The 22,442-nt window shown below is 51.0% G+C and overlaps 2 protein-coding genes across 13 annotated transcripts; one reads left to right on the forward strand and one right to left on the reverse strand.

Annotated features, from left to right (window-relative positions):
• Positions 1-1,736: 1,736 nt before the first annotated feature.
• Positions 1,737-9,146, reverse strand: Thpo (thrombopoietin). Of its 9 annotated transcripts, XM_076942708.1 has the most exons (8): positions 7,856-8,842; positions 7,380-7,541; positions 5,984-6,135; positions 5,639-5,766; positions 5,302-5,388; positions 4,162-4,338; positions 3,221-3,388; positions 1,740-2,797 (listed from the first exon to the last, which is right to left on the reverse strand). In XM_076942708.1, exons 3-8 carry the CDS (start codon positions 5,994-5,996, stop codon positions 2,126-2,128), a joined length of 1,245 nt encoding a protein of 414 aa, XP_076798823.1. In that variant the 5' UTR covers positions 5,997-6,135; positions 7,380-7,541; positions 7,856-8,842; the 3' UTR covers positions 1,740-2,125. The 9 variants fall into 9 exon arrangements, with proteins under 9 accessions (XP_076798819.1, XP_076798818.1, XP_076798824.1 ...); XM_076942704.1 differs by lacking the exon at positions 7,380-7,541 and having other exon boundaries at positions 1,737-2,785; positions 7,856-9,145; XM_076942703.1 differs by lacking the exon at positions 7,380-7,541 and having other exon boundaries at positions 1,739-2,797; positions 7,856-9,138.
• A 325-nt stretch (positions 9,147-9,471) lies between these two features.
• On the forward strand, positions 9,472-18,367 carry Chrd (chordin). 4 transcript variants are annotated; one of them, XM_034515728.2, is made up of 23 exons: positions 9,472-9,756; positions 9,927-10,096; positions 10,488-10,617; positions 10,756-10,884; positions 10,970-11,069; positions 11,155-11,242; positions 11,579-11,720; positions 11,833-11,961; positions 12,044-12,126; positions 12,200-12,347; positions 12,493-12,599; positions 12,720-12,839; positions 13,381-13,537; positions 13,823-14,043; positions 14,639-14,752; positions 14,983-15,246; positions 15,334-15,427; positions 15,539-15,592; positions 15,833-15,936; positions 16,354-16,456; positions 17,219-17,373; positions 17,506-17,605; positions 17,914-18,367. In XM_034515728.2, the coding sequence occupies exons 1-23, from the start codon at positions 9,609-9,611 to the stop codon at positions 17,964-17,966; spliced, it is 2,913 nt and encodes a 970-aa protein (XP_034371619.1). In that variant the 5' UTR covers positions 9,472-9,608; the 3' UTR covers positions 17,967-18,367. The 4 variants fall into 4 exon arrangements, with proteins under 4 accessions (XP_034371619.1, XP_034371616.1, XP_034371617.1 ...); XM_034515725.2 differs by having other exon boundaries at positions 9,993-10,096; positions 17,911-18,367; XM_034515726.2 differs by having other exon boundaries at positions 9,993-10,096.
• Positions 18,368-22,442: the final 4,075 nt, after the last annotated feature.

Genomic DNA, 22,442 nt, shown 5'->3' on the forward strand with positions numbered 1-22,442 from the left:
GTTTGTTTTGGTTTTGTGCTGAGAGGATTGAACCCAGGCCTTGTGCTTGCTAGCTAAGAACTCTACCACTGAGCTATGTCCCTGCCATAAAAATTAAATTTTGAGACAGAGTCTTTTGTAATCTAGTCTGTACTCAAACTCTAAATGTAGCTGAAGTGCTGGGTTTACAGGCATGTGCCATTATGTCCAGCTTTTTTTTTTTTAACTTAAATTTTATTTGTGTGTATTTGTGATGTGGATGTGCAATTGTGGGAGTTGGCACGTAATGGTGTGCATGATGAGGTGGAAGACAACTTTTAGGAGTTGGTTCTTGCCTTTTCTGTGGGTTCCAGGCATCAGACTCACGGCAGACTTGCACAATAAGCAGTCACCTATTGAGCCTTCTCACTGGCCCCAAATTCCTTTGTAAATGTTAAATTTAGCCTCCTTTAGTGTTACAGTAAATTACAAATTATACTTATCCTAGAATTAGTAAGCGAAGGACTCTGTCATGTAAAAACTGACACTGAGATTCTGATAACATTTTTTAGCTATGTGCATCTGTTGATCCCTTCGTTAGGTTCTGCCCATGCAGACACCTGGCGCTGTCTGATTTGTCATTCCCACAAGTTCTGGTCTTCTCAGCTCCTTAAGACTGTATGTACTCTCCAAGGACTTGGAAGTCTCTGCATTAAATAGACTCACTGAAGGACATGCCAGGCAGTGTACCACACCAGGTAGATGGGTGGGCTGAGACTCTTGACTGGAGTGTTTTTTTCTACTTGAAGGTTATGTGACTATTGGGAAGCCCACTTGGCTTCGGTGTCTTCATGTGTAAAACAGATATGGATAATACCAACCATTCAGAGTTGTGGGGGAGATCCTGGGGCATCTACTGCCTGTGTGAAGAATACCTTTCCCTTTTGTGTGTGTGTGTGTGTCAGTGTTTGGAACTGTGAGATCCTGTCTTCTCTGCCTACATGGTAGCTTTCCTCCTTTACTTTGGGACAGAAGAGAGGGAAAAAGTTCTTACTAGTCTCCTCAAAAGACCCTGGCCATAGCAGGTTGACCCTTGGCAATATAAAGTTTTTGTTCTTTGCAATATAAACCTCTAGCACCACCAAAGCAGAGACTCAGGTTTACTTGAAAAAAAAAAACTGATAAGTCTGCCTTCATTTTGGGGGTTCCCAGTAGAGTTCATGGTGCTCACACAGGGCTGTCTTTTAGATGCATTTGTGGAAATTAGAAAAAGCCTTCTACTTGTCTGTGCTTGTCCTGCTGTGTGAGCTATGGAGCCTGACTCTTGCCACTTCCTGCACTTCCGCCTGACCTCCACAGGAGGGAAGCAGGAGCCCAGGCCTGCGTAAGCTCCTGCTGAGCTGCTGCTGTTCTTAGCTGTTTGCTCAGCTGCCACATCCGAGTCTAGGCTTTACTGAACGTCTACACAGCCTTACCTGGGGTGTGGAGTTACCCGAGCTTCCTGTTAGCTTTCTTGGGAGGTAGGGTCCAGGAGATCTATTGTCCCTGTGAAGGGTGAAGAACATTGGTCCCTTGATTTTTAATTGGCTTTTGGGTACTCTCGTTTATTCTCTTCCAGGCTCAGTTTTGTCTCTAAAGTAGGGACAGCCTTTCTAAGAGATAACCTGCTAACCCTTTGTCAAGAGCAGTGTCTCCTGAGGACCAAACAGTCTCACTGAGAATTACAGTGAAGGAAATGAGGACACTGGGGGGTGGGGGGTTGGGGGTGGGGTGGGGGTTGTGAGGGTGGTGGTGGTGGTGGTTAAACTTGAAGTAAAGGAAACTTACCTCTTGTTTTCTGATACAGTGTTAATCTCTACCTGGGTTAAAAGGTTAGACCAGTCTAGGCATTTGCAGACTTAATGTATGAAAGCACATATAGAGAATTAGTGATTTTCAAATTTATACAGAAAATAGACCAAAGATAGCTAGCTGCTCTGATGATATTGCTGATAGGTTTAAAAAAAAAAAAAAAAGCTCCTAAAATTTTACAATGTCCTGTCCTGTGTGTCCCTTTCCCAGGGCCTTTGAGGTGAAAGCAGGAATCTAGTGCAGCTGCCCCTCAGAGGCTTCCTGGGGGAAGCTTGTCCCTGAGAGACGCTGCAGATGCTCACTGTGCTGGTGCACCTTAAGCTTCCTGAGACAAATTCCTGGAATGAGGGTACATTGCGACTGGATGAGGGCCAGTAGAGTTAGGCATGGTGGTGAAAGGGTCAGGAAACAGGGGGTGGAGCTGGGGTGGAGACCCGTGGGTGGGCAAGGTAGGTGAAGGAGGAAAGAGTGTGTGTCCATCAGGAGCAAGGTTTGGAGAAGGAGGAAGTCCACCCTGGAGGTTGAGTGCCAGGGAGCCTTTGTTGAAAGCTCCTGGCACAATGTCTGGGGCTTTCAGGGTCTGAAGTGAGGTTCCAGCAAAGAGACCACGAGTTGCATTCACAGGTCCATGTGTCCCGTTCAGGTATCCAGGGATTTGGTCTGGGGACCTGGAGGTTTGATTTAGCTGACCAGGAATAATCTTGGCTTTGAATCCTTGAAGCCTGTTCAGAAGTCCAGGGCCAGTAGTTCTGGCTATGACACTGAAGTTTGTCTCCAACAATCCAGAAGTCCTGTTTGGGAACTTGTTTAGTGTGAGGAGTTGGGAAGTACTGCTTGGGACAGCTGTGGTGGGCAGGGTCCGTCTGACACAGAGGGTGGGACCTTCTACCAGCAGCAGGAAGCGCACCTTTCCCCGAAGCAGGTGTTGCAAGGTCCAGAAGAGGGCATTGGGGTCCTTGTGAGCTTTGGTCCTGCCCTGTGGAGGGAACTGAGGGCAGAGGATGGGCCTGAGGCCAGTGAGTAGGCCCAGGTATCGGGCCTCTTCTGACTAAGGAGAAAAGATTTATGCGACTCCAGTGTCCATCAGTGTAGCCTGGTCTTGCATGGACTCTTAGAAAGTCACCCCACCTTGTTGCAGCTTTGCAGTCCTATTCTTTCTGATACAGAACTGTTGCCCACAGCATATTTAAGTTAAATGTAGCAACAAAACTGTCACCATAACTGTGGAGATGAAGGGAAGGGCCTTAAATGGCAGAGATGGATATGCCAGTACCCAGGTAGTATGGCTGAGAAGAATCACTCCTTATAGGCCAGCTTCCGTACACTGAAGGCACCTAAAATTCCCTTGTCTTCCCCCAGGTCTTTAGAGGAACTGAGTAAGAGGGTAGTTTCTGTAGGTCTGGGGTCTTACCTGGGTTCCTAGGAGGCCCTGCAGGGCCCCCAAGAGGAGACGAACCTGCCCAGAAAGCTGTCCCAGGAGGACTGAGAGGCAGGAGGGTTCCAACTGTCCTCGTGCTGCCATCACTCCCTCCAGTAGAAGGGACACTGCCCCTAGAATGTCCTGTGCCTTGCTCTGTTCCTGGGAAAGAAAAAGTGGGCTGCTTCAAAAAACGTGCTAAGAATGGGTGGGGAGCCCATAGGAGTAGCCAGCAGGATGAATCAGAGGAGCTGAGAGCTGGACAGGATGAGGGTCCCACCCATCACAGGAATGCCTTCACAGTCTCCTAATAACTGGTCATTGGCCTCTGCTTCAGCGACTCCAGTGTCCATCAGTGTAGCCTGGTCTTGCATGGACTCTTAGAAAGTCACCCCACCTTGTTGCAGCCTTACAGTCCTATTCTTTCTGATACACAACTGTTGCCCACAGCATATTTAAGTTAAATGTAGCAACAAAACTGTCACCATGACCGTGGAGATGAAGGGAAGGGCCTTAACAAATGACACAGCTGGATATGATGGCACATGCCTGTAATCCCAGAACTTGTGGGGCTGAGACAGGAGGATCACAAGCTCAAGGCCAGTCTGGAATACATAGTTAAACCTTGTTACAAACACAGAGCTAGAGCTATAATTTATATGACTCATTCCTTTTCCTTACCCAGGACCCCTAGGAGACTTGAAAAGAAAGGGCATTCTACATAGTACAGGCATGTGCCATCTGGCTTGCTTTTGCTGCTGTTGCTTATTTTTTTGAGACAGAGTCTCATTATATAGCCCAGGCTAGCCTGGAGCTTCTCATCTTTCTGGCCCACTCTCCGAGCTGCTAGGATTTCTGGTTTGTGTCACTATGCCCAGCAAGGATTTGAATCTTGATTTTGCCTTAATGTAGTGTCACTTTCTGCTTTATGTCACCTGTGGATAGAAGATCAGATTTCTTGCCAACTTAAGAAGGCTGAGAAGCTGGGCAGTGATGGTGCACATCTTTGATCCCAGTACTTGGTAGGCAGACGCAGACGGATCTCTGAGTTTGAAGCCAGTCTGGTTTATAGAGCAAGTTCTAGGATAGCCAGGGCTAGACATAAAGACACCCTGACTTGAAAAACCAAAGGAGGAGGAGGAAGAGGAAGAGGAAGAGGAGGAGAAGGAGGCAGAAGGAGAAGAAGGAAGGAGAAGATGAAGAAGAAAGAAAGGAAAGAAAAGAAGGAAGGAAAAAAGAGAAAGAAAGAAAGAAAGGAAGAAAGAAAGTTAGTTGAAGAGTCCTTGAAATGGCTCAGCGGGTAAAGGTGCTTGTGGTCAATCTTGATGACTCTGACCTCTATATACCATGTGCTGCCATATATATAAACACATTATTAAAAAGAAAAGATTGAACAAGGATAAGAATAGGTCAAAGGTATAGACATGAAAGGCTTCTAACCAACTTTTTATAATATTCAGTTTCAAATCTTTTTAGCATGCATATATATACTATCTCATATATATGAGTATATATATATACAAATATACATATATACAGATATATGCGTGCACACACACACACACACACACACACACACACACACACACACACACGTTGGAGATAGTGTCTCATTCCTGACTGGCCTTGGCCCTGAACTCACAGAGATCTGTTTGCCATTTCCTCCTGAGTGATGAGATTAAAGGCACGAAGTTAAAGCCACCATGCCCATCCTATTTGATAGGTCAGAAATTTGTCATTGTTTTTTTCAAGATCTCATCATCAGTAAATGTAACTTGGGATAAGGTGGCAAACCTGAAAGTAAGACTTTTAGGAATTGAAGAATTTTCAAGACGATGGAGAGCAGGAGGGATCTGACAATAACAGGATTTAGGGAAGGCCATGGAACAGATTTTCTCCCTCTCTCTCTCTCTCTCTCTCTCTCTCTCTCTCTCTTCTCTTCTCTCTCTCTCTTTTTTTGAGATGAGGTCTCACTCTGTGGTCCAGCCTAGCCTGGAACATCCTAGGCTGGCCTCAGACTTAAGGCAAGCATCCTGTCTTAGTGTAGACCTTACAGGTGTCCAGGAGCTTCTTACCGTCTGGGTTTTCCATTCTCCCAGGCTGAAGTCCACAGCAGGCAGCAGGACAGGGGTAGACAAAGGGTTGACGTCAGGACACTGGCTCTGTTAAGATAGATGGGGGCAGGAGGAAAGAGCTGACATAGAGGTCAGGATGGAGGCCCGTGACTGGGGTGGCCTTCTTTAGCACCATGCTCACATTAGAGCTTCTGAGAGACTAATGCAAAGCATAGCCCTTGCCAGGGTTAAGACATGGTGGTCTTTCCAAAGACAAAACTAGAGGGAGATGAACTGAAGGCCTGAGTTCCTTAACTCACTTAAGTGGATAGAAAGCACAGGGCTTGGGGTTGCTCACCAGACGGCTGTGGAGGAGGTGGGAGTCATGAAGCAGTTTATTTAGGAGTCTGGGGTCACAGGCAGGAGGAACTGGGCTGGACAGAGTTAGTCTTGCGGTGAGGAGAAGCATGGCCACCAGGAGCAAATCTTAGATGAGGAGAGGTGAGGTTGAAGGGTTGATAAGGAGAAACTCATTCTCAGGTGGTGACTATGGGATCCCCATTGGGGGCCAGACCTGAAATCCAGGGGTCTGCTATCCAGACAGACACTATTTCTCTGGAAACTGGGTCTCCCAGCCCTCTGTCCACCTCCCCCGCTGCCAAGCCACTCTTGAACTTATCCCTTGCCCCTCACGTAGCCTTACCAGTCAGCTCCATTCTGGCCAGGGTGTCTGACTGGAGTGGCTCCCTGTATGGGGCCTCTCCCCTGAATCTTTCCTGGGGCCATGGAGACGGCTTGAGCTTTTGCACTTCTGCACAGAGTGGGGTGGGGGACGGGTGGGCCAAGGAATCTCTCCTGAAAATGACAGAAATAGTGAATCTTTCATCAGGTTTCAAGGAAAAGACTGTCTGGCACTGGTAAGCACGTGCTTCGAGACCCAGAGCTGCTGGCCAGCTAGGGCAGAGCTGTTCGTGTTCCAACTGCTCCCATGTTTTCTTGTGACTGAGGCATATAGTGCCTCCTCTTTGTAAGGGCTCTTCAATGACTCTGATAAGATCTTGGTGCCCCATCTACTGATTGCTGCCCTGCTGAGAGCAACAAGACATACCCATCTTAAGTGGGCTCAAATTCTGAGCACCATTGGTTGTTAGCTGGGAGAGAACAGAGAAGGGGATGTTGTTAAGTCTGGAGAATGGGTCATCAGGCCAAGAAGAGAAAGTGGCAGGTGAGCACATGTTTCTGAGGAACAGCTACAGTGTTGGGAGTGGGGCTGAGGCAGGAGATTGGGTAAAGATATAAGACCACCAGAGGCAGAAATTAAAAGAGACACTTGCTTCTCATTCTTTCCCTTTTTGCCTCACAAATAAAATCCGGGAATTTTCTTTGGATTTTCAAGTTCCGAAATGCTCCGTTACTCAAATCGATGGGCTGATAGAACTAGGACTTTCTTCCTGAGGCAAGTGGCCTGGGAGGCACTTAAGGAGCAAGACGGTACCTACCTCACATGGCTTATTTCACCTTAGACACTGCCGGTGTGTTTACTGCAGCTGCAGCTGCCTCCCCGCCCCTCCAGATCCCTTCCCGGGACCCTAACTTTTCACAAGTTGAGCAAAGAGACTGCACCTGATTCAATATTGGGATCTCCTGAGGTCTGTCAACATACATTCCCCCCCACCCCCCGCCGCCCCCATTACCCTCTTCTTGTGCCTTGGCTCACCTGGCCCAGCTTCCCAGTCCCAGGATTCAGAACCTTAAACTAACAAGAATGGCCATCTGAGGATGGGAATTAGGATTATGTTCTTAGGACAAAGTTCTCTAGGTCTACACGCACCTCTTTTTTTATTCTCTCGTGGCCCTAAAGCAGCCAGACCTATGGTGAATTCTACTGAGTCTGTGAATAGTCCCTCATAAACCAGTTACCCAACCCCCTTTCCCTGCTTTGTCCCGCTCCTCCCATTCTGGGAAGGCTCCACTCTTCTTGACAAAGGTCAGTGCCTGTAGGTCCCAGTTTGCTTGCCCCTCCCCCAGCTAAGAGCCTGGTTCTTTTTTGTTCTTCATACCATACCCTCACTTAACCCCAAAAGGTGTTTGCCACTCACCGAGTGGAGAAGGGCTTCAGGACCCAGGTGCACAGCAGGCAGCACTCTGGGGAGCAGGTAGGTAGGAAGGTACTGGTTGGGGTACAACCCCTCCTCTGTAGTAGGGTCACAAGCCTGCCCAGGACACTTCCGCCCAATCAGAGAGCAGAGAGCCACCAAGCCCTGGTGAAGGCCCGGAAATGACGATTTCTTGTCGGATCTAATGGGACTAGAGCCCACGGCTGGACCGTGGTCCATGAATGGAGCCCAGTTCCTCCACCCACACACAGTCTAGAGAGGATTTGTATAGCGGGAGCTGTCTCCTGTCTTGGGGACATGAGAACCTGGGTTCTTCAATGACTGAGGGAGAGGCAAAAAAGGGTTAGTCCAGGAGAAACCTGGCAGAATACACTTGTCCCTGGAATGAGAAGTCTTATTTTAGATTGATGAAGTCTCAGTTCCTGGCTCTCCAAATTTCTTTTCCCCAAACAGTATACCTGCTGCTGAAATCTGATGGCATTTTGGCTTTCTTGCCATATCCGCTGCTCCAGAGGAGTGTCTTTCCTGGCATTTCCCCTTTCCAACTGGCAATGTAGGTATTGCCTATATCAGAGAATGGTCATGCTGTAGGAAAAAGAGTATTGACAATATGTGGGACCTGGGGAGTGAAGGGAAGGTTAAGACTGAGCCCAGAGCATGTCTTTAATATCAGCACTTGGGAAGCAGAAGCAAGTGGATCTTGGTGAGTTTGAGGCTAGCCTGGTCTACCTAGTGAGCCAGGGCTACATAATGAGAACCTGTTTAAAAAAAGACAGACAGACAGATTGACTGGGTTCAGGTGCATGTCTTTCTACTGGGGTACAGGGACCTGGAGCGCTAACCCCCTCAGCTCTGTGGGCAAGCCTGCCCTTGATTGCTCAATGGCCCTCTTCCAGTCCTATACATGTGACAAGAGAAATAACCAGGCCCATCTGTTCCTGTTAGGAAAGACAGCTGCCGAGCCTCCCCCACAAATACCTCTTTGCTGGCTCCTTTCTTTCTTCCTTTGGCCCTAGCTCTAGCTCCTGTGCTATCTCCTCAGTCCCTGTCTCCCCACAGTCTCTGTCCCTAGGGACCTTATGGTCTGACCCTGTCCTCTCTCCCTTGTTCTAACTCAGGCTTTCTCCCGCACCTCCTCTGAGGATGGACTGACTATCTACTTCGGAGTATGGCCCCGATCCCGGAATTCTCCAGTTGAATAAGAGATGCCTCCTAAGATTAGGGAGCCTGGTGCTGGGATGGTGGGGGTGGGAGAGGATGGGGAGGCATGTCTAGAAAAGCAGGACAGAGGAGGTGGGGACTGAGCTGGAGAGGAAGAGGATCATCCCTTGGATGAAGTGAAAGAGCCAGAGGTGACAGTTGGATGGATTTGAGAACAGGTCGGGGTGGTGGAGGATTATGATTTCACTCAGGGGGAAGCACTGCTGGATTTTGGGAAGCACAGGCTAGGTCCCTGTCCTGGGAACTGAGGAAAGAGGAGAGACCTTGGAAGGGAAATAGGAATACAGCCAGAATGAAAGGAAGGGGGGATGCTGCGGGTCCTAGGTAGAGGAAGATCAGTGTCCTTTTCAAAGACAAGTCCTCATCCTCCAGCGGCCCATCCAGCTCAAGACTGGTACAGGCCCGAGACTGGCTCAGCCTCTGCCCTTCACTAGCCTGAGGCTCCGGTCTTGGGATGGACACCACCTCCAGGGGTGGCCGCAAGGAGTGTGTGTGGGGGTGTCGAGGCCCGCCTCTCCTCCCCCTCTTTGCGCCCCCTGGTTCCTCCCTTCCCCCTACCCACTCCGCTCCCCCCTCCTCCAGTTCCTCCCTCCTCCCCTGCCGGGTCCCAGCCTGTCCCCCTCCCCCACTCGCGATCCGGCCGCTGCTGCTGGGCCGGACCCCCGGGCTCAGCCGGGCTCCTTGTGGAGCCGCCGCCGCGCCCCGTTTGCTGAAGAGGAGGCCTCGGGCCGGGACGCCTGGCGCGGGCATAAAACGGGCCAGAGCCGGCGCCTAGGGCACTAGAGTGGAGTACGGCCCGGGTCAGCGCCCCTCCGCCCGCTCTCTCCCGCCCCGCCCGGCCGGGAGCGGACTAGGCGACTGCGAGACGAGCCCCTCGCCACTGCCCCCCTCCTGGCCCCGGCCCCCTCCTGCCGGCCCGCCTCCGGTCCGGCCCTACTCCCTCTCCTGCTCCCTCCTCCCGCCCGCCTCCCCAGCTGTCTGCTCCGCGTCATGCCGAGCCTCCCGGCCCCGCCGGCCCCGCGGCTGCTCCTCGGGTTGCTGCTGCTCGGCTCGCGGCCGGCCGGTGGCACTGGCCCTGAGCCCCCCTCACTGCCCATCCGTTCCGAGAAGGAGCCGCTGCCTGTCCGGGGAGCGGCAGGTAGGTGGGCGCCAGGGGGAGGCGCGGGAGGGGTGTCTGGCTCCGGGCAAGTCTACATCCACAGGGAGAGGGGCCCCGGGCGCAGGTGGCTTCGCGCAGCGGGAGGGTGGGAGGGGAAAGCAGAGGCGGCGAGGTGCGCGGTGCCAAGGGACCAAGGGCCTGGCGGGCAGAGCCCGGAGCAGGCATTACGGCACGAGCAACCGGACAGCGGCCGCCAGCCAAGCCCGTCCCCGCAGGCTGCTCCTTCGGCGGGAAGGTCTATGCCTTGGACGAGACGTGGCACCCGGACCTGGGGGAGCCTTTTGGGGTGATGCGCTGCGTGCTGTGCGCCTGTGAAGCGGTGAGTGGATACCGCAGCTGCCCGCCCTACCCTAGAGGGTAGCGGAACGCTGGCGTCCTAAGCCGTAGTAGTCTTGGAGATGCTCAGGGGAAGGCTGGTCCGCAAATCGGAGGAAACCCCTTTCAAGTCTGCGGTGTTGACAGTTATTGATCACCCACAATGTGACTGGCTTTTAGCCAACTTTCACCCTCCCGTTACAGCCTTGCTAGATAAATGGCATTATTAGCTCTACTTTGCAGACAGGGACGCCAAGGCTCAGAGAAGTTAAGAAACTTGTCCAGGGCCATGTAACTTGTAAATAGCAGGCAGGGCTGACTGACTCTAGCAGAGTACCTAACCCTGGAGTCTGATGGTTGCATTCCCTTAATTTTCCTATGTTCTCTGCCGTCAGCCTCAGTGGGCTCGCCGTGGGAGGGGCCCTGGCAGGGTCAGCTGCAAGAACATCAAACCTCAGTGCCCCACCCTGGCCTGCAGGCAGCCGCGCCAGCTGCCAGGACACTGCTGCCAGACCTGCCCGCAGGGTGAGGCCCGCTGTGCCCCGAGTTAGGGAGGGTGGAAGGCTCTAACAGTAGGTCCTGTGCGGCTTGGATCGCAGAGGAGGACTGGTCCTCCTGGTACCTTGCTGAAACCAGCGGTCTTATTTCTTACTCCGGATGCAGAGCGCAGCAATTTGGATCCACAGCCCGCTGGCCTGGTCTTCGAGTATCCAAGAGACCCAGAGCATCGCAGTTACAGCGATCGGGGGGAACCCGGCGTTGGGGAGCGGACACGTGCTGATGGCCACACGGGTAGGCTGGGATGGAGGTGGGCCTGATGGAGTTTCAGTACCGCGGCAAGGCTTGACAGTGCTCAGGCCATCTTCTCTTCTCGAAGACTTCGTGGCGCTGCTGACAGGACCGAGGTCGCAGGCGGTAGCTCGTGCTCGAGTCTCTCTGCTGCGTTCAAGTTTACGCTTCTCTATCTCCTACCAGCGGTGAGACCCGGGAAAGGACTAGGAGTAGTAAAGAAAGAGGAGTCTGTAGGTTATAGATCCAGTCTCACTGGACCTCTCTTCACAGGCTGGACCGTCCCAGCAGGGTTCGGTTCACAGATCCCACAGGCAACATCCTGTTTGAACACCCTGCAGCCCCCACCCAGGATGGCCTGGTGAGATGATGCCATTTAAGAGTGCTTATCCAAAATGGGCACTTGCTGAGAGCATGCTTTGCATCGCCTCCTTTGGTTCTCACAACAGCCCAGTGGGAGAAAGGCCCTGACATTATGGTGCCCATTTTACAGAGGAGGGAACTGAGGCTCAGAATAGCAGAATGTGATTTGTTCAAGGTCATTTGGCTAGTAAGTGGTAAGCCAGGACTTAAAATCAAGGCTTCTGGGTACTTCTTAGGAGGGTCTGGGGTCTCCCTTCCATACTCTTTCCTCATTAGGTCTGGGTCTGTTAGCTGGCTTGTCCCACATAATTACGGTAGATTTTCTTCCCTCTAGGTCTGTGGGGTATGGCGGGCAGTACCTCGACCGTCTGTGAGGCTCCTGAGAGCAGAGCAGCTGCGTGTAGCCCTTGTGACACCCACCCACCCTTCAGGAGAAGTCTGGGGGCCTCTCATTTGGCAGGGTGCTCTCGCTGCGGGTAGGGGGAGTGAGAAGTTTTTAGATGTCAAGAGCTGAGCCTTCAATAGCCTAGGGGTGGGTGGACTGAAGAGAGGATTTTCTTATGACTGTCATGGTCCTCCACTCCCCAGAGACCTTCAGTGCCATCCTGACCCTGGAAGACCCACAGCAGTGGGGTGTGGGGGGCATAGCCCTGCTCACTCTCAGTGACACAGAAGATTCCTTACATTTTTTGCTGCTCTTCCGGGGTCTGCTGGGAGGTGAGTGATGGGGAAGATGTACGTGAGGGCATTAGGGAGGGCGCTCACCTTTCAGAAATGTTCACATATGCAGTGCTTGCAGGACTAGCTCAGGTTCCCTTGAAGCTTCAAATTCTCCACGAGGGGCAGCCACTTCGAGAGCTCCAGGCCAACACCTCAGCTCAGGTAAGGGAAGGCCTGCATCTTGCCGCTACTTTGACCTCTTGCTGTTGCCCACCGTGCTCTGCTCTGTTTACAGGAGCCAGGTTTTGCTGAGGTGCTGCCCAGCCTTACAGACCAAGAGATGGGCTGGTTGGTGCTGGGGGAGCTGCAGATGGTCCTAGAGCAGGCAAGTGGGCCAGAGCTACGCATCAGCGGATACATTACTACCAGGCAGAGCTGTGATGGTGAGGAGGGGTGGGGCTGGCACTGTGGGTACACATAGTTCAGAGGCACAGATGTGTGCTAAAGAAGAGGCCAAAACAGATATGGGAGAGTTCTTGGGGGTCTGGGTGTGGGCAAGCCTGCTGCCACCTGTCTTGTCCCCTGCAGTCCTTCAAAGTGTACTTTGTGGGGCTGATGCCCTGATCCCAGTCCAGACGGGTGCCGCTGGCTCAGCCAGCTTCATACTGCTAGGAAATGGCTCCCTTATTTATCAGGTAAGAGGCAACAGCTGTAGGACGCAGGGAGGCCAGTGGGGCAGGGCCTTGACCTGCACTGGGAAAGGCCTTAGGTCTTGGCTGGCAATCCAATTGCCTTCCCCCAACCCTGCCCACCAGGTGCAAGTGGTAGGTACAGGTAGCGAGGTGGTGGCCATGACACTGGAGACCAAGCCTCAGCGGAAGAACCAGCGCACTGTCCTGTGCCACATGGCTGGACTCCAGCTGGGAGGACACATGGTGAGGGCTCCAGGCAGAGTTGTGCCAGGGCTGCCAATACATGGGCTGCGGGAAGCCAGGTTGGTTGAGTAGGGGTGTGTAGTACCGTTCACATACTCGTGGGTTCTCTCAATGAGTCCTTTATTCATTTGACACGTTTTAGTAAACATTAGGCTGGAACCCTTGTTCTCAGTAAGCTTGTAGTTAAATAGTAAACACCATTCACAGGAATAGTGCAATAGCCCGTGAGATAGAACTATTGCTACTTTTGGGGTCTTTCTGTCAGGCATGTCAGAATGTGGTTGCATTCTTTATGTATCTTTTGCCTTTCCCAGTACCCTTTGATAGATGAGAAGTAAAGACTCACAGATGAGTAACTCTTCAAGGGTTGTGGTGTGTCTAGGACGTGGCGGCATGGCAGAAGAGGGCCTTGACACTTGTCCTACAAAGTTCTTGTCCAGCAGTATTGAAATGAGGAAGAATATGTGTATAGTGGAGGCATAAAACATAAAATGCCCTTGGGATCTGAAAGTGAGAGGGCTCATCTTTCTTTGACCCCTAGGCTGTGGGTATGTGCTCTGGGCTGGGTGCCCGAGGGGCTCACATGCTGCTACAGAATGAGCTGTTCCTGAATATTGGTACCAAGGACTTCCCAGATGGAGAGCTTCGGGGGCATGTGACTGCCCTATGCTACAGTGGGCACAGTGCCCGCTATGACAGTGAGTGCCTCAGAGTCTACCTGCCCTTCTGTGTCCTCTGACCTGACATCCAAGCATCTAACGAATTAGCCAGAGAGCCAGAGCCTTGTGTGTCTTGCTCTGTCTGATCTCTGCTTGGCATTTAGAGAGGTGGGGATGCATAAGGTGATGCTGCCAGCCAACCTTCCCTGTTGCCATTGTGCAAGGAATCTAAGGCTTGCTGTTCCCCAGGCCCTAGGTCTGTTACAGGGTAGGATGAGATAAGAGCACAGTCTCATGTGTCATCTCTCATCTGTTTGGATTTAGGATTGCCTGTGCCTCTGGCAGGAGCACTAGTGCTGCCCCCTGTGCGGAGTCAGGCAGCAGGGCATGCCTGGCTCTCCTTGGATACACATTGTCACTTACACTATGAGGTTCTATTGGCTGGGCTTGGTGGCTCAGAGCAAGGGACTGTCACTGCTCACCTCCTCGGGCCTCCTGGGATGCCAGGACCCCAGCGGCTGCTGAAGGGATTCTATGGCTCAGAGGTAAGGGCATAGAGATAGGAGGAATCTTGGAAATTTTCTGCTTTTTTAGCTTGAAGGGCTGTGTGGACCTGTGGTTGTGATAGGGAGAGCAAGTGGCCTGGTATTACAGAGCAGGCATGGCTGGAGGTGTCTGTCTGACCCAGCCTTTACTATGCATTTTCTTTTGTGTTCTCTGTCCCAGGATAGAGGTCCCAAGCCACTAAAGAAGTAGGTGGGATGAACCACATCCTCTTAAGTGGTGTGGGCTGCTATAGACTTGCAGTCAGAGAGGCCTAGCCTTAGATCTGCTCTCCATTGTGAAAAGGCCTTAATCTCTTGTGTCTGATTCTTTACCTGAAAACTGGAGACTGTGGGCTTTGTGCTAAAGTGCCTTGTGGGGCTGGAGAGGTGGCTTGGTAGTGTGGCTGCTCTTCTGGAGGACCCAGGTTCAGTACCCAGCACCCACTTGGTAGCTCATAACCACCTGTAACTCCAATTATAACTCCAGTGCTCTCTTCTGGCCTCTATGGACACCAGGCAAAATGCTAACACATAAATAAAATGATATAAAAACCCTGAAGTACCTTGTTTCTACTCCATATTGGTCTGTCTGCAGGCTCAGGGTGTGGTAAAGGATCTGGAGCCTGTGCTGCTGCGGCACCTGGCACAGGGCACTGCCTCCCTGCTGATCACCACCAAGAATAGCCCCAGAGGAGAATTACGTGGTCAGGTATGTGCGGATGGTGCAGCTGCTTGTGCGCTCTGATTCCTAAGATGGTAGTATTAAATTCTTGTCAGTGATAAACATGAAGCTACATGGCAGCCCACCACCCTGGCTTGCAGCTGGGATGAGTCCTGAAGGGAGTAGTCTCCTCCTGGGCACTCCTGTCAACAGCCAACAGTGGTTGATAGAGACATGAAGGAGAACCCCAGCCAGCCTCAGTTTTCCTCTCTGCCCAGGTGCACATTGCCAGTCAGTGTGAGGTGGGAGGCCTGCGCCTGGCCTCAGAAGGAGTGCGGATGCCCTTGTCTTCAAATGGAGAGGCAGCTATGTCACCCATTCTGCCTGCTGGGCCTGGCCCCGAAGCCCCAGTACCAGCCAAACATGGCAGCTCTGGGAGGCCCCGAGATCCTAACACATGTTTCTTCGAGGGGCAGCAGCGTCCCCACGGGGCTCGCTGGGCACCCAACTATGACCCACTCTGCTCTCTCTGCACCTGCCAGGTAGGATGTCTGGGTAAGGTACAGTTGGCTACAAGGTCTGGGGCAAGGGGCCCAACACACCTTCAAAACCTTGGCCCCTCTCTACAGAGACGAACAGTGATCTGTGATCCTGTAGTATGCCCACCACCAAGCTGTCCCCACCCGGTGCAGGCACTGGACCAGTGCTGTCCCGTGTGTCCAGGTGAATGTCCTGCAGGGGAGGAAAGGTAGTGGAGGGGGATCCATGGGAAAGGAGTGTTCTAGGGAGGGAAGCAGGGGCCACTCTCTGCTCACCCTTGCTTTGTCTCCACAGAGAAACAACGCAGTAGAGACCTTCCCAGCCTACCACATCTAGAGCCAGGAGAAGGTAAGTGAGGACAGTGGGTCCAGGGATGGAAAGATCCAAAGAAGCCACTGAATTGGTGCAAGAGGGCAACAGACTCTGTGTATGGGGGAAGCTGAGGTGCACAGACTCTAAGCACAACTGATAGTCCTCTTTAGTGTCTACTGGCTCTTGGTTTAGGCTAGTGTAAGACTGGCCTGAGGCTTGACTGTGGGCCCAGCTGGTAAGACCATCCTAATGGCTGCTGGGACTCTTTTCTACCAGGCTGCTATTTTGATGGCGACCGGAGCTGGAGGGCAGCGGGTACCCGATGGCACCCTGTCGTGCCCCCCTTTGGCCTAATTAAGTGTGCTGTCTGCACCTGCAAGGTATGGCTACCTAGGGTCTGCAGATAGAGGTGGAGGCTTCCTGGAGAGCAAGCCTATTCTTGGTGAGGAGGTCTCAGGATGGTTCTGTGAGGGGCAGTCCCTTGGGTTTTGAGAGTGGGCTTCCCGTAGGAAGGGATAAAAAGCTGATGGGTATAAATTTTGGCTGTACCAGCTGACTGGGCTCACATGACCCTCGGTGATTTCTGAACTTTCCCTAAGTTCCCCAGTCCTTCCCTGTGTGCAAATATGACATACCATATAAGATACAATGAGGATTGGATTCAGATATACAGGGCAAACTCAAGCCTCTGAGCACTGGCCACACACATATTTGACTTGAGGTGGGGAAAGGAGAGAAAGCAGTGTGAAGGTTGTGCGTCCCTCTGCTTGACACCCTCTCTCAATGGGCACCAACAGGGGGCCACGGGAGAGGTGCACTGTGAGAAGGTGCAGTGTCCTCGCCTGGCCTGTGCTCAGCCCGTCCGTGCCAACCCCACCGACTGCTGCAAACAGTGTCCAGGTGAGAGGCCCGGTCATTGAGGCCTCACTGTTAGGGTTGGGTAGGCCCTGACCTGTATTTGGGGGTGCATGATGGGAATGGAAAGGAGCTTCTCAGATTCTTCTCACTCACTGAGCACTGCTTATACCCACCCTGGAGCTAATGCCCTAAAATAGTGGGAAGGACATGCATGTATGCAATGACATGATTGTGGCTCCAGTCCCATCAACCTAGCTGTCCCTCTACCTACCCATCCATCCATCTACCCATCCATCCATCCATTCATCTACCTACCTACCCATCCATCCATCTACTCATCCATCCAACCACCCAGCTACCCACTCATCATCTTTCCATTCCATCTGTAATCCATCCATCCATCCACTCACCCATCTACCCACCCATCTATCCATCATCTGTCCGTCTGTCCATCCATCCATCCATCCATCCATCCATCCATCCATCCATCTATCCATCCACCTACCTACCCTTCCATCATTCATCATCTGTCCACTTCATCTGTAATCCATCTAGCCACCCACCCTTCCATCCACCACCATCTATCCACTCTGTCTGTAATCTATCCATCTACCCACCTACCCATTCATCCATCCATCCATAATAATTTATCTACTCCATCTGTAATCCACCCATTTATTCACTCATCCATCTCCCACCTATCCATCCAAATTTATCACTTATCAAGAACCAGAAACTACTAGGTGATAGGCATTCAAAGAAAAGTTGAAGTGAGTTGACCCATATTGTCTTTTCTTTCTCCAGTAGGGTCAGGGACTCATGCCAAGCTGGGAGACCCCATGCAGGCTGATGGGCCTCGTGGGTGTCGCTTTGCTGGGCAGTGGTTCCCAGAGAATCAGAGCTGGCACCCATCAGTGCCCCCCTTTGGGGAGATGAGCTGTATTACCTGCAGATGTGGGGTAAGTGAGGGACTTGTGGGCAGTAGAGCCTGGCCTTGAGTAGGAAAACCTTCTCAGGGAGAGTCCTGAAGAGGCTGAAGACTACAGTGTCCTGTGAGGACACTGTATCAGTAACTCTCCATCCTGCACCAGGCAGGGGTACCTCACTGTGAACGGGAAGATTGTTCGTTGCCACTATCCTGCGGCTCAGGGAAGGAGAGTCGATGCTGTTCCCACTGCACAGCCCAAAGGTGTAAGTGAAGGAGGCAACAGCTGGTGTGGGCTGTCTGGATGACCGCTGGGAGGGAAGGGTGCCTCATGGAGGTAGGAAATGAGTACATACCCAGCCCACCTCTCCATGCGTCTCACTTGTCATTTCTTTACAAATGAGATTTCTGAAGCTCAGAGGAATTAAGCAACCACACTGCCGGTGGTGTACACTGACTTGCTTGGACAATTTGGTCCTTTCTGGGACTGGAACAGAGATGTTTTGCCTGGCCCCCAGGTCTTCCTCCAGGCCACCCATCTCCTTCAACATTCACTCCTTTCTGTCTTCAGCAGCCTCTGAGACTAGAACCCTTCCAGAGCTGGAGAAAGAAGCTGAACGCTCCTAGGGAGCATCCAGAAGCACATGACCAAGAGGATGGGCCTGAGCTGGGAGAAGGAGTGGTGCTGAGGACCCTGACTCTCCTGTGGGAACCCAGTGCCTTTAGTGCCTCTGGTTCTGCTTCTTCTCCTCCCCCACTACCTCTGGGAGCCACAGTTCTACAAGGGGAAAGACTGCTGGGTCAGACCAAGGCCATATCCATGCAAACTCCTGCCCTGTTTTCTTTTGGCCTCTGTCCCAGAAGCTTAACTCCTTTCTTCTGTACAAAACACCACTGGCTTATCGGGATTCTTTAATTTATCCTCACTCAGCACCAAGGGTTCCCTCACACCATTCCTGCTGCCCCAGAGCTGAGCAGAGTCATTATTAGAGATTTTTGTATTTATTAAAACATCTTTTTTTTCAGTCTTTGGGTTTGAGGTAGGCTTTTTGTGGCCAGGGCCCTGAGTGGGCGCCAGTAGAGTAAGATCTGACAGACCAAAATAAGAGAGGATCCCTGGGCCCAGATTCTTTCTGACCTGGGAGCTAGAAGGGACTTAGGCAACAGGATGGCTAGTTGGGTGGCATATCTCGGTTCCATAAAGAGGATCGGGACGGCCCATAAAAGGGGGTGGAGCAGCAAGAGCCCTGGCAGCCTCAAGTTGAGTTACCTGTCGCTGGCATTTTTGCTGATGCCGTGTCCGTCCATGTCACTCCAGAATGGAGCCAAAGTGCTCCCAGTCTCTACTTTTTGTCTAAAACAAGCTACACATTTTCTTTCCTGAAAAGTTGTTTGTTGACCAGTTCAGGGGCAATCCTATATCAGATTGATTTGGGATGAGCCTTGACTTAGTTAAAACCGAGCTCATCATCAGAAAAAGTACATATGGTGTGCAGAATAATAGGAGACCCTCCCTTCCCTTTCCCATTTCCCCTCATCCCTGCCATCAGGAAGTCATGGCACATCAGGAACATGGTTCTAGAGAAGCAAGGGCAATATGTTAGAAGTCATATACACACATGTATAAATAATGCCAGGTAAATCTGGTAGTGTAGAGGAAGAAAAAAGTCATAGCTGGTAGCATTAGGCCCGCTGAACGTGTAGCTAACAATCAGCATCGTAGCCCTTCAAAGCTCCAGGTCTATGTAGTTCTGCAGTTATTTCACCAAGATAATTCACTCCAACGTGTACTGCTTTCTTTGTGTAAAACAGGTTGCATCGTAGGAAGCAATCATGGCACATACATTGTGCAGCCAGGTATCTGGGTAGTATTTGTTAGAAAAAGCACTCTAGTTGCTCTGGAATTTCTGGAGGTTGGCTGGTATGAGGGTGGCAATGGGCTCTTGTTGTATTTGCCAGGATGTTTGTGGAGGCGCTAGGTTGTGAAGGAAGCTGTGATAGTGATGAGGATAGCTGGCCAGGGCTAGAGCCTTTGTTGTCGTAGTAGGAGGTTCAGACAAGATGAGAAGGCAAAAGGACTCAGAATGGGTTCCCACATCGGCAGAGCATGAGTGCCATGATGGGAGATAAGGCTTTACCCACCATACTGTCCCTACCAGGGAGGGAGCTATGAGTCAGGTAAGGATGACCCATAGGCAGCTTGATACTTCTAGGAGACAGGGCTCACCCTTGACTTTAGCTTCAGAGCCCCAGAAGGGCTTCAGAGCAGGCCTCAATGTGTCAGCCGAGCAAATGTGTGAGAAAGAGGGACACAGGCAGGAGCCCCTGGAATACCTTTCCCACCCTAGATGCCATTTCAGCCAAAGGCAGCCAATCCTAGGTTCTTCCCTCAATCCTTTTGAAAGTGGGATAATGACCTAAGAAATCCAGTCCTGTATGCAGTCTCTTCAAAGTCCTGGCATCCAGAGACCTCAAGAGGGCACCCCATGCACTCCCCTTTAATCCACAACTGCTTCCGGGAATAAAACTAAAAGCAACAACAACAGCAAAACAACAACAACAAAACAAAAGAACAAGAAGCCTAAAACAACAAAAACCATGGAGAGATGATTTTCTCGGGCAGTGTCACAATGTCTTTGAACACACACTCGTACAACATTATATGGCTTCCAAGCTAGGGGCCAGGAAGGCCTTCCACACTCTTAAGGGTTTGACTGGACTCCTGAGATTCTCCAGCACAAGGACAGATCACACAGGCTGTTGGACAGACGAGGTGGTTTTAATAACCCTTTTCAAAGAGAAAACACACGTATAGTTCTACTTTGCCATGTTCCATTGGAACTTCTAGTGACATTCTTTACGTACTTTTAAAATGCAGAATCCAGATTTTGGCATCTCAGGCCACAGGCAGCCACCGTTCTGGAGCTTTGTTAATAATGGGGCTGTGGCCGAGTTGCCTGTGAATCATTTACAGTAGTGACCAAGAAGGGCTATTTTCAAACGATAGCTATGGATGTCTGAAAGTGTCAATCAACATGGGGGTGGGTAGACATATTGGGGGTCCAGGGGCCCCCTGAAAGGGGGAAACCCAGGTCAACCTCTTTACTTTGAAGACAGACACTCAGCCATTAGCCAAGTCTGTATTCCAAAGGTGGGTTGTTTTGTTTTTAAAATGTTTTGAAATAACTGATGGCATCTTGCTCCTTAGTCTTTTATAAAAAGAATGGAAAATAGAAAACAAAACAAAACAAAACAAAGGCAAACCAGTTATGGGGATATGGTACAAGTCTGTAATCCCAGCACTTGGTGGGTAGAGGCAGAGGAGCAGGCACTTGAGGCTGTCCTTGTGTACAGTGGGTTCAGGGCAGTCTGGGCTAATGTGACCCTGTCTAAATAAAGCAGAATAAGAACAGAGAAGCAATGCTGGTGACACAAGGACAGAAGCAGGAAGAAGTCTCTTAATGGCAGAGTGGAAGTATTTGTCTGTGGGTTTGAAGCCGTATTTCAGCCTGACAGCTTTGAAGCCACTAGAGACCATGTATGAAGGAAGATATATGTGGAATACACAGCCTGCGTATGGGCTGCTGGAAACAGTGTTACAGGTGGCAAAGGGGAAGTCTACTAGGAGCCATAGCATGCTCACAGTGCTCTGAGAGTGGTGTTCCTACACAAGGGATTGCCTCTGATGTTTTCACATACAAAGCAGGCACCAGGGTTGCTGCTACTCATCGTAAGAATAGCTCACTCTGTATGCATCTGTATCACCTTGGCCACAGAGGTGGTTCTCCCAGGGCAAAGCTCACCCCTTGTGCTGACTATTGGGGCTTCCCCAATGAGTGAAACTTGATTATATAATCTCTGGTGGCAAGGACTACATTCATACCCTCTCCTTTAAAAAGCATTGTGAATCTGTATAATAATATAACAATTCTAAAAGCTATAAAATAATTATAAACACAAATATGTAAGAAAGAAAAATTAATGTGTTACTCCAAACCACAATACCAGCTGTTCAGAAAAACCACACCAAAAACACTGTGTTTTGGGGCCAATGAGATGGCTCAGTGGGTAAAGACACTTGCCATGCAGGCCTGACTTTCATCCCCAGGACCCACACGGTGGAAGGAGAGAACTGACTCCACAAAATTGCCCTCTGTTTTCTCAGTGTGGCTCCTCTCTCTACACACACACACACACACACACACACACAACTTCAGACACACACGCATACACATAAGCACACACATACATACAAGCACATATACACACAGAAGCACACACATGCAAACATGTTCACAGACATATACACATATACATACACATACAAAAACACGCGTGTAGTCTATTACTACTCCTAAAGTTTTTTTTTTAATCAATGCTTATTTAAAGTTTCAGTTAAAACATCTAGTTGTCTGACCTCACTCTCTTAGTCCCTGTCCCAACAGCCTCTTGGTCCTCACTTGTGAAGCAGTTGTCAAACACCTGACCAGGCACAAACCCGGAATGCTGGAAAAAGTCTGCATGTGACGGTCTCAAAGAGAGCACAGCAGACTGGTTTTCAGTTGTCATTGTTAGCAAATTGACTAGAGACCACCAGTGGAGTTGCAGCTTCTCTGCTGACAAGTACTGACAGTTATTTGTCCTTCTGTGGACAGCAGAGGTGGCCCTCTGTGAGCCTCTGCCATTCTTTGAGGGGAGGGGCTGGGATGGGCTGCTCTGTGGGGCATCCCGTTTCTTTTGGTCTACTCACCTTGGCCAGCCAGGCTTATTGGCTGAGCGGCAGCCTTGCTGTGAGACTCTGGCGTTTCTCTTTCTCTTTCGAAGGCCCATGCTGTTGTTGAGGTCCCTGGTCTGTTTGGTGACAGTGACTTCCATGCTCACATGTTCAGAGGAATGAACAGAACACACATGAACGCAACAGGTGCCAAGGCAAGAGGAACTGTCTGGCAGTCCTGGCAAGGAGCCCTCAAAGGAGGGGAAAGAAGGAGAAGGACTGGGAAGAAATCCTGCCAAGTACACGTTCTTCCAGCACAGCAGCTGGTAGGCCTCATGCATCTAGCAAGGCTGGGGACAAGCACATGAGTCAGGAGCAGGTGGATATGG

This window comes from Arvicanthis niloticus, chromosome 12 (assembly GCF_011762505.2).
Source record: "Arvicanthis niloticus isolate mArvNil1 chromosome 12, mArvNil1.pat.X, whole genome shotgun sequence".
Lineage (NCBI taxonomy): Eukaryota > Metazoa > Chordata > Mammalia > Rodentia > Muridae > Arvicanthis > Arvicanthis niloticus.